Source organism: Oncorhynchus masou, chromosome 16 (genome assembly GCF_036934945.1).
Source record: "Oncorhynchus masou masou isolate Uvic2021 chromosome 16, UVic_Omas_1.1, whole genome shotgun sequence".
NCBI lineage: Eukaryota > Metazoa > Chordata > Actinopteri > Salmoniformes > Salmonidae > Oncorhynchus > Oncorhynchus masou.
In genome coordinates this window covers 36736216-36753197 of record NC_088227.1, presented here as the reverse complement: position 1 = coordinate 36753197, position 16982 = coordinate 36736216, and the positions used below count along the sequence as shown (strand labels likewise).

Genomic DNA, 16982 nt, shown 5'->3' with positions numbered 1-16982 from the left:
ATGGGGCTTCGGGACAAGTCTCTGAATGTCAATGAGTGGCCCAGCCAGAGCCCAGACTAGAACCCGATCGAAAATAGCTTTGCAGTGATGCTCCCCATCCAACCTGACAGAGCTTGAGAGGATCTGCATAGAAGAAATGGGAGAAACTCCCCAAATACAGGTGTACCAAGCTTATGGTGTCATACCCAAGAAGACTCGAGGCTATAATTGCTGCCAAAGCTGCTTCAACAAAGTACTGAGTAAAGGGTCTGAATACTTAAGTAAATGTGATATTTCAGTTCTTTATTTGATGTACATTTACCCCAGATTCTTAACCTGTCAATCTGGGGTATTGTGTGTAGATTTATGAGGGAAACAAAGTAGTTACTCCATTTTAGAGTATACTTTCTGACCTTTTTAAAAGTTTTTTTTTTTTTTGTATTATGCTAATTCGATTATGTTAACATTGACCTTCGGGGGTTAAACACTTCAAAATGTGATGTGTGGAACAACTCTGAAATTTGACGTTTGAGAAAAATGGATTAACGTCTAATTCTGACGTGAGACTGTGAGAGCTGGTTGGTCTCCGCATGTATAAACCCTGAGAAGCAATGCTGTAAACTGAGATGGGAGACAACACACTTTATCTTTACGCCCTGTCATTATCAAGAGAAGAGAGAGAAAATACCCCACTTTCACACTACTGACAAGTAGTTCTGGACAGGATACCAAGACAGAGAATAGGGCATACAAGAAAACTAAAGTGTGTGTGTGTGTGTGTGTGTGTGTGTGTGTGTGTGTGTTTGCGTGTGTGACTCTGCTTTTCAGGTCAGCTTCAGCCAGAGAGAGATGACTAGGAGGGTTCCTTCATGTGCTTTATGTTCAGACTCTTACATTTGTTTCACATGACTTTGCTGTGAGTGTGCTTCACTGCTTGTGTTGGCTTGTGTGAGCCTGCAGCCAAAAGGGATCAGACTCAGTGTCCAGATTTCAGGGTTAAAGTTCATTCCCAGCGGACCTTGGGAAAGCAACCATTTCAAAGTGGCCTCTCTCTCAGTCAAAACACTTCTGCTGCCAGGAAAACACAGAACTCCTATATAAAACACAGAACTCACAGAACACAGAACTCCTATATAAAACACAGAACTCACAGAACACAGAACTCCTATATACAACACAGAACTCACAGAACTCCTATATAAAACACAGAACTCCTATATAAAACACAGAACTCCTATATAAAACACAGAACTCCTATATAAAACACAGAACTCACAGAACTCCTATATAAAACACAGAACTCACAGAATGCAGAACTCCTATATAAAACACAGAACACAGAACTCATATATAAAACACAGAACTCACAGAATGCAGAACTCCTATATACAACACAGAACACAGAACTCCTATATAAAAAAACAGAACTCACAGAACTATATAGAACACAGAACTCCTATATAAAACACAACTCACAGAACTCCTATATAAAACACAGAACTCACAGAACTCCTATATAAAACACAGAACACACAGAACGCAGAACTCCTATATAAAACACGGAACTCGCAGAACTCCTATATAAAACACGGAACTCACAGAACTCCTATATAAAACACGGAACTCACAGAACTCCTATAGAAAACACAGAACTCACAGAACACAGAACTACTATATAAAATACAGTACTCTAACTCATATTTACAGTATGCTGCAGCTGAAAAGGACTAGGGAAGAAGAAGGTGTCTTAAAACTTCTAATGGCTTGGGGGCAGTATTTCGAAGTCTGGATGAGAAGTGTGCCCAAAGTAAACTGCCTGTTACTCAGGCCCAGAAGCTAGGATATGCATATCATTGGTAGATTTGGATAGGAAGCACTCTAAAGCTTCCAAACACTGTTAACCTCTCTGGGATTGTTCGGGACGCTAGCGTCCCAGCTCGCCAACAGCCAGTGGAATTGCAGGGCGCCAAATTCAAAACAACAGAAATATCATAATTAAAATTCCTCAACCATACAAGTATTTCACGCCATTTTAAAGATACGCTTCTCGTTAATCCAACCACAGTGTCCGATTTCAAAAAGGCTTTTCGGCGAAAGCAGAACATATCATTATGTTAGGTCAGCAACTAGTCACAGAAAGCATTCAGCCATTTTCCAACCAAAGAGAGGTGTCACAAAAAGCAGAAATATAGATAAAATGAATCACTAACCTTTGACGATCTTCATCAGATGACACTCCCAGGACTCAATGTTACACTATACATATATGTTTTGTTCGATCAAGTTCCTATTTATATCCAAAAACCTCCGTTTACATTGGCGCCATGTTCAGAAATGCCTCCAAAACATCCAGAGAAATTGCAGAGCCACATCAAATAACAGAAATATTAATCTTAAACTTTGATGAAAGATACATGTTTTACATAGAATTAAAGATAAACTTGTCCTCAACCGCTGTGTCAGATTTCAAAAAAACTTTACGGCAAAAGCACAATATTCAATAATCTGAGAACAGCATTCAGCCACAAAAGCAAGCCATGCAGTTACCCACCAAATTGTGGAGTCAGCACTCCTAGGACTCCCACTTCCACAAGAAATGTTTGTTTTGTTCGATTATGTCCATATTTATGTCCAAATACCTCAGAAAAGTTAAGAGTTCCATTACAGTTTGTAGTAACATGTCAAATGATGTTTACAATCAATCCTTGGGGACTTTTTATAATAAATCTTCAATAATATTCCAACCGGACAATAGCATATTCATTACAGAGGAAAAAGAAGGAACGGCGCACCCGCGTGACTGCGCAGTAAACAACTGATTGGCCTAGTCCACTTGTTGAAACAGCTCTTATTCGACACCCTTCCACAATAGAAGCCTCAAACAACTTTCTAAAGACTGTTGACATCTGCTGGAAGCCTTGGGAAGTGCAATCTGGCCCCATAGACACATGATATTGGATAGGCAATCACTTAAATTAAACGACAAACCTTTCTCACTATTTCTCAAACGATTTCTCACTTCCTGGTTGGATTTGTCTCATGTTTTCGCCTGCCATATGAGTTATGTTGTACTCACAGACATCATTCAAACAGTTTTAGAAACTTTAGAGTGTTTCCTATCCAATACTACTAGTAATATGCATATATCAGCATCTGGGACAAGAGTAGCAGGCAGTTGACTCTGGGCACCTTATTCATCCAAGCTACTCAATACTGCCCCCATGTCACCAAGAAGTTAAAAAATAATGCCTGTGAGTACAACAGAACTTATATGGCAGGCGAAAATCTGAGGACAATCCATCCAGGAAGTGTTTTTTTTGTTGATGTGGGTAGTTTTCAATTGAATGCCTATGGAGTATTTAATGGATTAGGACCCATATTGCAGTTCCTACGGCTTCCACTAGATGTCAACAGTCTTTAGACATGGTTTCTAGCTTGTTTTCTGAAAAATGAAGAAGAATGAGACCTTTCTGTCAGTGGACTGTAGAATCATGCAGTGCTGGTTTGCGCACGAGACCGAGTGTGCGCCGTTCATTGTTTTTCCTTTCTATTGAATACTCTATTGTTCGGTTGAATTATTATTGATTATATTGACAACTGACACCTTGAGGAATAATTATAAACATCGTTTGACATGTTTCTACGAACTTTACCGGTACTATTAGGATGTATTCGTCTGCATGTTTTGACCGCCTTTGAGCCAGTGGATTACTGAACAAAACGCACAAACAAAACTGAGTTTTTGGGATATAAAGAGGGGCTTTATCGAACAAAACAAACATTTATTGTGTAGCTGGGAGTCTTGTGACTGGAACCAGATGAAGTTCTTCAAAGGTCAGTGAAAAATTGTATCGCTATTTCTAACTTTTGTGACTTCTCTACTTGGTTGGAAAATGTTTGTATGCTTTTGTACATGGGGCGCTGTCCTCAGATAATCGCATGGTATGCTTTCGCCGTAAAGCCTTTTTGAAATCTGACAAGGGGGCTGGATTAACAAGAAGTTAGTTTTAAGCCGATGTATAACACTTGTATTTTTATTCATGTTTATTATGACTATTTCTGTATTTTGAATTTTGAGCTCTACAATTTCCGCCTGCGCCAGAAAGTTTAATGTTTGTCTTATGGAATGTGCAACTTTATTTTATTTTACATATATGGTTTACAATGGGTTGTTACTCAACTTACCCAGGTCTTGAATAATTTTGAAATGGAACGTAAAGCAGTCACACGTCACCTACACTGTATAAGCTTGGAGAACAAGGCTAGAATGGAGCATTGGGATAGTGAGCTGTGGCTCTGGGATAGTGAGCTGTGGCTCTGGGATAGTGAGCTGTGACTCTGGGATAGTGAGCTGTGGGACAGGGATAGTGAGCTGTGGGACTGGGATAGTGAGCTGTGGGACTGGGATAGTGAGCTGTGGCTCTGGGATAGTGAGCTGTGGGACTGGGATAGTGAGCTGTGGCTCTGGGATAGTGAGCTGTGGGACTGGGATAGTGAGCTGTGGCTCTGGGATAGTGAGCTGTGACTCTGGGATAGTGAGCTGTGGGACTGGGATAGTGAGCTGTGGGACTGGGATAGTGAGCTGTGGCTCTGGGATAGTGAGCTGTGACTCTGGGATAGTGAGCTGTGGGACTGGGATAGTGAGCTGTGGGACTGGGATAGTGAGCTGTGGGACTGGGATAGTGAGCTGTGGGACAGGGATAGTGAGCTGTGACTCTGGGATAGTGAGCTGTGGGACTGGGATAGTGAGCTGTGGGACTGGGATAGTGAGCTGTGGGACTGGGATAGTGAGCTGTGGGACTGGGATAGTGAGCTGTGGGACAGGGATAGTGAGCTGTGGGACTGGGATAGTGAGCTGTGGCTCTGGGATAGTGAGCTGTGGGTCTGGGATAGTGAACTGTGGGACTGGGATAGAGAGCTGTGACTCTGGGATAGTGAGCTGTGGGACTGGGATAGTGAGCTGTGGGACTGGGATAGTGAGCTGTGGCTCTGGGATAGTGAGCTGTGACTCTGGGATAGTGAGCTGTGACTCTGGGATAGTGAGCTGTGGGACTGGGATAGTGAGCTGTGGGACTGGGATAGTGAGCTGTGACTCTGGGATAGTGAGCTGTGGGACTGGGATAGTGAGCTGTGACTCTGGGATAGTGAGCTGTGGGACAGGGATAGTGAGCTGTGGGACTGGGATAGTGAGCTGTGACTCTGGGATAGTGAGCTGTGACTCTGGGATAGTGAGCTGTGGGACTGGGATAGTGAGCTGTGGCTCTGGGATAGTGAGCTGTGACTCTGGGATAGTGAGCTGTGACTCTGGGATAGTGAGCTGTGGGACTGGGATAGTGAGCTGTGGGACTGGGATAGTGAGCTGTGACTCTGGGATAGTGAGCTGTGGGACTGGGATAGTGAGCTGTGACTCTGGGATAGTGAGCTGTGACTCTGGGATAGTGAGCTGTGGGACTGGGATAGTGAGCTGTGACTCTGGGATAGTGAGCTGTGGCTCTGGGATAGTGAGCTGTGGGACTGGGATAGTGAGCTGTGACTCTGGGATAGTGAGCTGTGGGACTGGGATAGTGAGCTGTGACTCTGGGATAGTGAGCTGTGGGACTGGGATAGTGAGCTGTGACTCTGGGATAGTGAGCTGTGGGACTGGGATAGTGAGCTGTGGGACTGGGATAGTGAGCTGTGGGACTGGGATAGTGAGCTGTGGCTCTGGGATAGTGAGCTGTGACTCTGGGATAGTGAGCTGTGACTCTGGGATAGTGAGCTGTGGCTCTTGGATTGTGGGCTGTGGGACTGGGATAGTGGGCTGTGGGACTGGGATAGTAAGCTGTGACTCTGGGATAGGGGGCTGTGGCTCTGGGATAGTGAGCTGTGGGACTGGGATAGTGAGCTGTGGGTCTGGGATAGTGAGCAGTGGGACAGGTATAGTGAGCTGTAGGACTGGGATAGTGAGCTGTGGGACTGGGATAGTGAGCTGTGACTCTGGGATAGTGAGCTGTGGGAATGGGATAGTGAGCTGTGGGACTGGGATAGTGAGATATAGGACTGGGATAGTGAGCTGTGACTCTGGGATAGTGAGCTGTGGCTCTGGGATAGTGAGCTGTGGGACTGGGATAGTGAGCTGTGGGACTGGGATAGTGAGCTGTGGCTCTGGGATAGTAAGCTGTGGCTCTGGGATAGTGAGCTGTGGCTCTGGGATAGTGAGCTGTGGGTCTGGGATAGTGAGCAGTGGGACAGGGATAGTGAGCTGTGGGACTGGGATAGTGAGCTGTGGGACTGGGATAGTGAGCTGTGGGTCTGGGATAGTGAGCAGTGGGACTGGGATAGTGAGCTGTGACTCTGGGATAGTGAGCTGTGGGACTGGGATAGTGAACTGTGGGACTGGGATAGTGAGCTGTGACTCTGGGATAGTGAACTGTGGGACTGGGATAGAGAGCTGTGACTCTGGGATAGTGAGCTGTGGGACTGGGATAGTGAGCTGTGGGACTGGGATAGTGAGCTGTGGGACTGGGATAGTGAGCTGTGGGACTGGGATAGTGAACTGTGGGACTGAGATAGTGAACTGTGGGACTGGGATAGTGAGCTGTGGGACTGGGATAGTGAGCTGTGGGACTGGGATAGTGAACTGTGGGACTGGGATAGTGAGCTGTGGCTCTGGGATAGTGAGCTGTGGGACTGGGATAGTGAGCTGTGGGACTGGGATTGTGAGCTGTGGGACTGGGATAGTGAGCTGTGGGACTGGGATAGTGAACTGTGGGACTGGGATAGTGAGCTGTGGGACTGGGATAGTGAGCTGTGACTCTGGGATAGTGAGCTGTGACTCTGGGATAGTGAACTGTGGGACTGGGATAGTGAGCTGTGGGACTGGGATAGTGAGATATAGGACTGGGATAGTGAGCTGTGGCTCTGGGATAGTGAGCTGTGACTCTGGGATAGTGAGCTGTGGTACTGGGATAGTGAGCTGTGACTCTGGGATAGTGAGCTGTGGGACTGGGATAGTGAGCTGTGGGACTGGGATAGAGAGCTGTGACTCTGGGATAGTGAGCTGTGGGACTGGGATAGTGAGCTGTGACTCTGGGATAGTGAGCTGTGGGACTGGGATAGTGAGCTGTGGCTCTGGGATAGTGAGCTGTGGGACTGGGATAGTGAGCTGTGGGACTGGGATAGTGAGCTGTGGGACTGGGATAGTGAGCTGTGGGACTGGGATAGTGAACTGTGGGACTGGGATAGTGAGCTGTGGGACTGGGATAGTGAGCTGTGACTCTGGGATAGTGAGCTGTGACTCTGGGATAGTGAACTGTGGGACTGGGATAGTGAGCTGTGGGACTGGGATAGTGAGATATAGGACTGGGATAGTGAGCTGTGGCTCTGGGATAGTGAAACTGTGACTCTGGGATAGTGAGCTGTGGTACTGGGATAGTGAGCTGTGACTCTGGGATAGTGAGCTGTGGGACTGGGATAGTGAGCTGTGGGACTGGGATAGAGAGCTGTGACTCTGGGATAGTGAGCTGTGGGACTGGGATAGAGAGCAGATAGCGTAATGTAAGTTCTTACACTTTCCATGCCGATAAAGCTTCTTAAATGGAATTTAATTTGGGTAATAGTTTCTGTCCTTAGTCCACTACTATACCAGTGGCGGTCAGTGCCATTAAAGAATAGGGAGGACACTTCTCTTTTTCATAACCATGGCCTTTACTCTATTACAGCATATTGGAAGACTGTCATCACATTCCATTCACACAGTTCAATGTAACATCCAGAGGTTTAGGCTACTACATGATACTGTCATTTTCCCAATACCCATCATGAGGTTGCTACAACATAGTCTATGAATGAAAGTTTACAATGTAGGTCACAAATTCAATTCCAACTTGTACACTCTTGCCTGCATCTAGCTGATCTAGGGTGTAATCATTAGTAATCAACAGTTGCAAATGAGAGTTTCTTTTGGACAAATTATGGTATGTTTATCCCCATTTCGATCCGTTTGTTTCCGTTTAAATTCTTAGTGATCCCTTCACGTGCCAATTCCGTTAACGGGATTGATTTGACAACACCCAGTGAAATAGCAGCGCGCCAAATTCAAAAACAGAAATACTCATAATAATAATTCATAAATCATACAAGTGTTATACATCAGTTTAAAGATGAACTTCTTGTTAATCCAGCCACAGTGTCAGATTTCAAAAAGGCTTTACGGTGAAAGCAAACCATGCTATTATCTGAGGATAGCGCCCAATCAAACAAACACATGAAAATCATATTTTAACATGCCAGGCGCAATACAAAAGTCAGAAATAACTATATAATTCATGCATTACCTTTGAAGATCTTCTTCTGTCGGCACTCCAATATGTCCATTAAACATCACAAATGGTCCTTTTGTTCGATAAATTCCATCGTTATATCCACAAAATGTCCATTTATTTGGCGCATTTGATTCAGAAAATACACCGGTTCCAACTCCCGCAACATGACTACAAAGTATTTAATAAGTTACCTGAACTTGATCCAAACATTTCAAACAACTTTCCTAATCCAACTTGAGGTATTTTTAAACGTAAATAATGGATACAATTTAAGACTGAATAAACTGTTCAATACCGGATGAAAACAAAGTGGAGTGAGCTTTCAGGTCGTGCGCCCTAACCACAACAGTACACTTGGCTCGACTCCCAGATAGGAAATGGCTACTTCTTAATTTCTCAAAGGAAAAACATCAAACAATTTTTAAAGACTGTTGACATCTAGTGGAAGCGATAGGAACTGCAAGCACATTTCTTAGAAATCTAGATCCACATTAGAAACCCATTGAAACGAGAGTGACCTCAATTTTTGTTTTTCCTGGTTGGTTTGTCATCGGGGTTTCGCCTGCCAAATACGTTCTGTTATACTCACAGACATAATTATACTCACAGACATAATTATACTCACAGACATAATTATACTCACAGACATAATTATACTCACAGACATAATTATACTCACAGACATAATTATACTCACAGACATAATTATACTCACAGACATAACAGTTTTAGAAACTTTTGAGTTTTGTCTATCCAAATCTACCAATTGTATGCATATCCTAGCTTCCGGGCCTGAGTAGCAGGCAGTTTACTTTGGGCACGCTTTTCATCCGGATGTGAAAATAGTGCCTCCTAGCTTTAAAAAGTTTTAAGAAACGTTTTTCAACAGAATTGGTGGAATGAAAATTCACTGAGGAGGATGGTCCACCCTTTCCTCTGAGTAGCCTCCACTCTACTATACTGTGTCTCAACTCCCTGTCTCTCTTCCTGTTTATCACCCTCCCTCTCTCTCTCCCTCGCTATCTGTTAACAATCTACCCAACGTCTTTATCCATTCTCCTCACCCCTCCCATCCGCTAGACCCATCAGTCAGAGGCAGGTCTGTAGGGAGGCCGGGCCCCTCAGACGCTCTCTACATGGGCTCCTTGACCATTACTCCATTATCACCGCCAAGGCATGGTGGTGGAGGGGATGGAGGACACGGACCAGACATCTAATGTATCCATTTCCCTCCATTTAGAGCACCGATGTCCCACTGTACTCTCAAAATAGATTGTGATTGGGATTGAATGTCCATTTAAACTGCCAGCCAGCCCACAAGGGACAAAAGAGAGCGAGGAGAGATGGAGAGGAAGTCAAGGAGAGGGAGAGAAAGTGAAAAGAGAGAGAAGTGATGAGGAGGATGGGAATGAGAGAGAGAGAGAGAGCGAGAGGAGAAGGAGGGAGGGAGGGAGAAAAAGTGATAAGTGATGGAAAGTGAAGGGAGATAGAAAGGCGAGAGGGGGATAGAGAGATAAAGTGGAGGTGGGAAAAAAAATCACAGGATGCCTTCCCAAGCTACAGATCAGATTGTTTTACTTTCAAATGCCCAATCAAACAGAAGCATCCTCTGGAATGTTGTCAAGTGTCAGAATACAGCACTTGGTATTCTCAAGGTGCCTTCTAAAAAATAACTCAGAACTCCGGAAAACACAGGAGTTGGCATCTGAGATGATAGAGAGAGAGAGAGAGAGAGTCAAGGAGGGACAGAGACAGAGAGAGACAGAGAGAGGGGGAGAGAGGGGGGAGAGAGAGTCAGGGAGGGACAGAGACAGAGAGAGACAGAGAGAGGAGGAGAGAGAGAGGAGAGAGGAGGAGAGAGAGAGGGGGGAGAGAGAGTCAGGGAGGGACAGAGACAGACAGAGACAGAGAGAGACAGAGAGAGGAGGAGAGAGAGAGGGGGAGAGACAGAGAGAGTCAGGGAGGGGCAGAGACAGAGAGACAGAGCGAGGGGGAGAGAGGGGGAGAGAGTCAGGGAGGGACAGAGACAGACAGAGACAGAGAGAGACAGAGAGAGGAGGAGAGAGAGAGGGGGGAGAGAGAGTCAGGGAGGGGCAGAGACAGAGAGACAGAGAGAGGGGAGAGAGGGGGGGGGGAGAGAGTCAGGGAGGGACAGAGACAGAGAGAGACAGAGAGAGACAGAGAGAGGAGGAGAGAGAGAGGGGGAGAGAGAGAGAGTCAGGGAGGGGCAGAGACAGAGAGACAGAGAGAGGGGGAGAGAGGGGGGGAGAGAGTCAGGGAGGGACAGAGACAGAGAGAGACAGAGAGAGGAGGAGAGAGAGAGGGGGGAGAGAGAGAGTCAGGGAGGGGCAGAGACAGAGAGACAGAGAGAGGGGGAGAGAGGAGGGGGAGAGAGTCAGGGAGGGACAGAGACAGAGAGAGACAGAGAGAGGGGGAGAGAGAGGGGGGAGAGAGAGGGGAAGAGAGAGGGAGAGAGAGGAAGAGAGAGAGGGGAAGAGAAAGGGAGAGAGAGGAAGAGAGGGAGAGAGTGATGGATACAGACACACAAAAAAGACAAAGCAATGCTGAATGGTATCCTACCTTGTAAGAGAACTCCATTCTTTCTGAAGAAGGGCCTCCTTGGCCAAAGTAGAGGACTGAGGAGAGAGAGAGAGATGGTTAATCATGTGGTCATGTAAGCTCTGCTGCAGGCTGCTTCAGACAGACAGAACGTGTGTGTCTGAAATTGCACTGTATTACCAGGGCCATGGTGAAAAGTACTGCCTTATATACAGTTCTCTTTTCCAACTCATGAAATAACTAGCATTCTTTTCATTTAAACTTTTGAATTTGCTTGTCAGAAAAATCTGTACCCTTGTCCACTAGAATGAACGATATACATCTTCTAGTGATCTATTGATAGGACAGGCGCCTGTCAGTCACAAAGCCAGCGATGTCAAGGAAACACTGTTCTGTCCGTCTGTCCCGCCTCTCTGCACCTGTGTTCTTTTTTTATGCCTATTCCTCCTGACAGAGCTTGCGTAACTGTAGGCCTCCTTGCTCACACACACGTTTTCAGTTATGCCCACACATTTTCTATAGGATTGAGGTCAGGGCTTGTGATGGCCACTCCAATAACTTGACCTGGTTGTCCTTAATAAGCCATTTTGCCACAACTTTGGAAAATTTTTTGGGGTCATTGTCCATTTGGAAGACCCATTTGCGACCAAGCTTTAACTTCCTGACTGATGTCTTAAGATGTTGCTTCAATATATCCACATCATTTTCCTGCCTCATGAAGCCATCTATTTTGTGAAGTGCACCAGTCCTTCCTGCAGCAAAGCACCCCCAAACATGATGCTGCCAGCCCCGTGCTTCACGGTTGGGATGGTGTTCTTCAGCTTGCAAGCTCCCCCCTTTTTCCTCCAAACATAACGATGGTCATTATGGCCAAACAGTTCTATTTTTGCTTCACCAGACCAGAGGACATTTCTCCAAAAAAGTACGATCTTTGTCCCCATGTGCAGTTGCAAACCGTAGTCTGGCTTTTTTATGGCGGTTTTGGTGCTGTGGCTTCTTCCTTGCTGAGCGGCCTTTCAGGTTATGTCGATATAGGACTTGTTTTACTGTGGATATAGATTATTTTGAACCCGTTTCCTCCAGCATCTTCACAAGGTCCTTTGCTGTTGTTCTGGGATTGATTTGCACTTTTCGCACCAAAGTACGTTCATCTCTAGTCTCCTTCTTGAGTGGTATGACGGCTGCATGGTCCCATGGTGTTTATACTTACGTACTATTGTTTGTACAGATGAACGTGGTATCTTCGGGGGTTTGGAAATTGCTCCCAAGGATGACAAAATTATTTCAATTAGCCTATCAGAAGCTTCTACAGCCATGACATCATTTCCTGGATTTTTTAAAGCTGTTTATAGTTACAGTCAACTTAGTGTATGTAAAATTCTGACCCACTGGAATTGTGATACAGTGAATTATAAGTAAAATAATCTGTCTGTAAACAATTGTTGGAAAAATGACTTGTGTCATGCACAAAGTAGATGTCCTAACCAACTTTCCAAAACTATAGTTTGTTAACAAGAGGTTTGTGGAGTGGTTGAAATTCGAGTTTTAATTTTTAATTGTATTTATTTATTTATCCATAATTTTACCAGGTAAATTGACTGAGAACACGTTCTCATTTGCAGCAACGACCTGGGGAATAGTTACAGGGGAGAGGAGGGGAATAAATGAGCCAATTGTAAACTGGGGATTATTAGGTGAATGTGATGGTTTGAGGGCCAGATTGGGAATTTAGCCAGGACACTGGGGTTAACACACCTACTCTTACGATAAGTGCCATGGGATCTTTAATGACCTCAGAGAGGTAGGACACCCGTTTAACATCCCATCTGAAAGACGGCACCCTACACAGGGCAGTCACTGCCCTGGGGTATTGGAATATATTTTTTTAGACCAGAGGAAAGAGTGCCTCCTACTGGCCCTCCAACACCACTTCCAGCAGCATCTGGTCTCCCATCCAGGACCAAACCTGCTTAGCTTCAGAAGCAAGCCAGCAGTGGTATGCAGGGTGGTATGCTTAACGACTGCAACATAAGTGTATTTAAACTTCCGACTTCAACTGTAGACACGGCTGGTAGACAGGAAACAGCAGTCACACACAACATCAAATAATGTTCAAGAATCAGCAGCCCATTCACTCCAGTCGGCCCCATAAAATCAGAACTATACAAAAAGCACAGCTATTTCATTCCAAAATTAAATTAACAAACCAGCTATCACTTCCCATTGCAAATGCATTTCATCACCATCTCACGAACCTGTCATCTAAAGTTTAAATGCAACCATGTTTCACAGTCATTATTTTTAGAAAGATAGCTAACAGCAAGCTAGCTGTAACAAAAAAACAGCGCCACTCACCAGATGCCAGTGACCGCTAAAGGGACTCTTCAGTGTAGGCTAGCGATGGGTTGGTCGCGAACGATTGGCTCTTTTTTAACAGATCTTTTAGGTGAACGTTGGGAACTGAATCGCATCGGTTAGCGAGACGTTCATTTGGCTCTTTAATTTGCATACCTAATTTGCATACCACTGCTTTTTGGCGATTATCTGTAGATAAATTATAAAAACATTTGATGAATATGCTGAATTCTCACTGCAGGAAGAATAGGTATTGGAGAGAGAAACTCATTATGGTCAGAAATATGATACAAATAAAACAGATTGAAGGTTGTGAAAGATAATGATACTTAAATGGTATTTTTTTTAAAGATTAGGCCTAGTGATTCGATTAAGGTGTTGACGATGAAGTAGTCAACTGCTGCTTTCTGTGTAGTAAATGTTTAACACCTGCTTCATTCTTCAATCATACCTTTAGGTCTATGCGCCTGATGTTGTATAAAAGTGAGAGGTCTGGGGGAACTCCCCCTGATTTTTGTTTTGCCATTTTCCTGTCATTCTATGCTGAACAAAAACATAAACTCAACATCAAAGATTTTACAGTTGGTATAAGGAAATCAGTCAATTGAAATACATTTGTTAGGCCGCAATCTATGGATTTTACATGACTGGGAATACAGATATGCATGTGGTTTGGATGTACTGCTAAATTCTCAAAAATTACATTTGAGGTGGCTTATAGTAGAGGAATGAACATTAAATTCTCTGGCAACAACTCTGGTGGACATTCCTGCAGTCAGCATGCCAATTGCACGCTCTCTCAAAACTTAAGACATCTGTGGCATTGTGTTGTGTGACAAAACTGCACATTTTAGAGTGGCCTTTCAGTGGCCTTTCATGCTCACTAACAGAGATGTAAACACATTTGTGCATTTGAGATAAATACACTTTTTGTCTGAACGGAATCTTTCTGGGATCTTTTATTTCAGCTCATGAAACATGGGACCAACACTTTACATGTTGTGTTTATATTTTTGTTTAGTGTATAATGTTTCTCAACAGTGAATCCATGTTGACAGAACACAACCTTTTTCATAGATTTTTGCCAAAACAAATTACATTGAAAGAGTAGATCAGACTCGATTTTCTGACTGGGTTACTAATCTACCGCCTTCCCTCAAATTCCCACCCACAGTGATTGATTGACAGGTCTGTAACCCTACCAACTCGGTGACTGACAAACAACCTGCCCCATTCCCTGGCAATCCCAACCACAGTGATTGACTGTTAAAGGGTTAGATCACCCAAAGAAAAAAATTACACATTGGTTCCCTAACCCAATAAAATACATAATTTGAAGAACAAACATAATTATATTCCCATCTTGCAGTAAATATGACTTTAATCTAAAAGTTTATTGTTAAAAAAGGTTTTCTTACTTCGGAAAATAGTGCTGATTGTATGGGCTTAGACAATATCCAAAACAACTAAAAACAAGCCGAATTCATACTGTCTCTCTGATTTCATTTTCAGTCATTTTATTTGTATAGTCATGTCTTTCTACTTAATACCAACATGAATTTAACCATTCTGTGAGGTAAAGTATTCAATAATTTAGCTATGTATTTCAGATGGAATTAAAGGCATTATAATGTACCAGAGACCACCAAAATAGCTTGTTCTGATATATTTTTTCAAGAGGGCATGTCACCCCGGACCTTTCCAGCCTGGAACTCCCTGTCTGGCTACTATTTTTATTTGGCTGGAAACTCCATGTACTTGGGGAAACACTGTGTATAGAGAATAGAGGCTTTTTGAGAAGCAGACTAGCTGAAATGAAAGCTGGGGTTTTAGCCCGTAAGCCACTGATTCTGGTGACAGTGATTATATTCCTGGAAGCCCTTGCATTGCCATTAATCTATCCCTATGATTACCACAGAGAATTACAGCCCAACTGATGTGGTCCACAGAGGTGATTTTTCATGACGGGCCCCCAAAAACAAACACAAATGAGCTTGTACGGATGCATACAGTCGTGAACAGGCGCACAAACACATAAGAAATAGACACATATAGCATACACATACACAATTGCAGGCGAATACAGTCACACACTGCACACACACACACACACACACACACACACACACACACACACACACACACACACACACACACACACACACACACACACACACACACACCTCTCGAGATTATTAAACTGCTAATGGAGCAGATAGTAACTAATGATCATATTCGTCTTCACAGATATTCACACACACAGAAGACGGAGATGAGTATTTTGTTCACAGAAGTCTCACTCACATGTTCAGTTCCCTCTGTGTACCATTCTCCCCTTCTCTCACTCTTCCTATCTCTCCACTCTCCCTCTCCCCTTCCCTCTATCCCCCTTCTCCCTCGCTCTCTCTTTCTTGTTCTCCCGCCCCCTCTCCCTCTCTTTCTCTCTCCCCCCCTCTCCCTCTTCCCCCTCTCTCTCTCTCTCTCTGTTGTCCTACTGCTCTCTCTCTCTCACTCTCTCTGTTGTCATAGTTCTCTCTCTCTCTCTCTCTCTCTCCATTTTCCTTCTTGCACCAGGCAACAAATAGCTATGTGGTGCACCAGTCTCAGCCCATGTGTTGCCATGGAGGCGTTCCCGTCGCCTAGCAACCAGTGCATTAATCGGTTTGTGAGGAGCTAACTCGTGGCAGACGGTCGTTCAGCCCTCGTCCTCCCTCTCTCCCCCTACTTCCCTCGAGACTCCCTCTTCCCTCCATCCAGATGCCTATGGGGTGTGAAGGAATGTGCCTGGTTGCTGAACAGATACCCAGCATGCTCTAATCTTTCTCACTTCCTCTTTCTGCCCCATAGAACCCTTAAATGATCTGGATGTGATGTATTGCAACACCTTGACCCTAACACACCCAGATACACTGTAAAGCCTGGCTATACCCTAACAAACCAGACATACTGTAGACTCTAGCTATACCCTAACAACCCAGGTATACGGTAGAACCTGGCTATACACTAACAACCCAGACATACTCTAGAGCCTAGCTATACCCTAACAACCCAGACATACTGTAGAGCCTAGCTATACCCTAACAACCCAGACATACTGTAGAGCCTGGCTATACCCTAACAACCCAGACATACTGTAGAGCCTGGCTATGCCCTAACAACCCAGACATACTGTAGAGCCTAGCTATACCCTAACAACCCAGGCATACTGTAGAGCCTGGCTATGCCCTAACAACCCAAACATACTGTAGAGCCTGGCTATGCCCTAACAACCCAGACATACTGTAGAGCCTAGCTATATCCTAACAACCCAGGCATACTGTAGAGCCTGGCTATACCCTAACAACCCAGACATACTATGGAGCCTAGCTATACCCAAACACACTTTTCTCTTACACTGACCATCATCCTTAACCTGACATTGATACTGTCTCAAAACCCCTCACTGAAGGACACAGTCAAGTCAGTTAGGATATCTACTTTGTGGATGACACAAGTCAGTTTTCCAACAATTGTCAATAGACAGATTATTTCACTTATAATTCACTGTATCACAATTCCAGTGGGTCAGAGATTTACATACACTAAGTTGACTGTATATATAAACCGCTTGGAAAATTCCAGAAAATGATGTCATGGCTTTAGAAGATTCTGATAGGCTAATTTACATAATTTGAGTCAATTGGAGGTGTACCTGCTGATGTAATTCAAGGCCTACCTTCAAACTCAGTGCCTCCTTGCTTGACATCATGGGAAAATCAAAAGAAATCAGCCAAGACCTCAGAATAA

The 16982-nt window shown here is 44.4% G+C and overlaps 1 protein-coding gene across 1 annotated transcript in view; it reads right to left on the bottom strand.

Moving 5' to 3' along the window:
- Positions 1–16982, bottom strand: part of LOC135557918 (forkhead box protein N3-like) — a 122774-nt gene that overhangs the window by 20825 nt on the left and 84967 nt on the right. The window contains exon 4 of the mRNA XM_064991624.1: positions 10863–10918. Coding sequence (XP_064847696.1) covers positions 10863–10918 — 56 coding nt within the window. The remainder of the gene's footprint in view (positions 1–10862; positions 10919–16982) is intronic.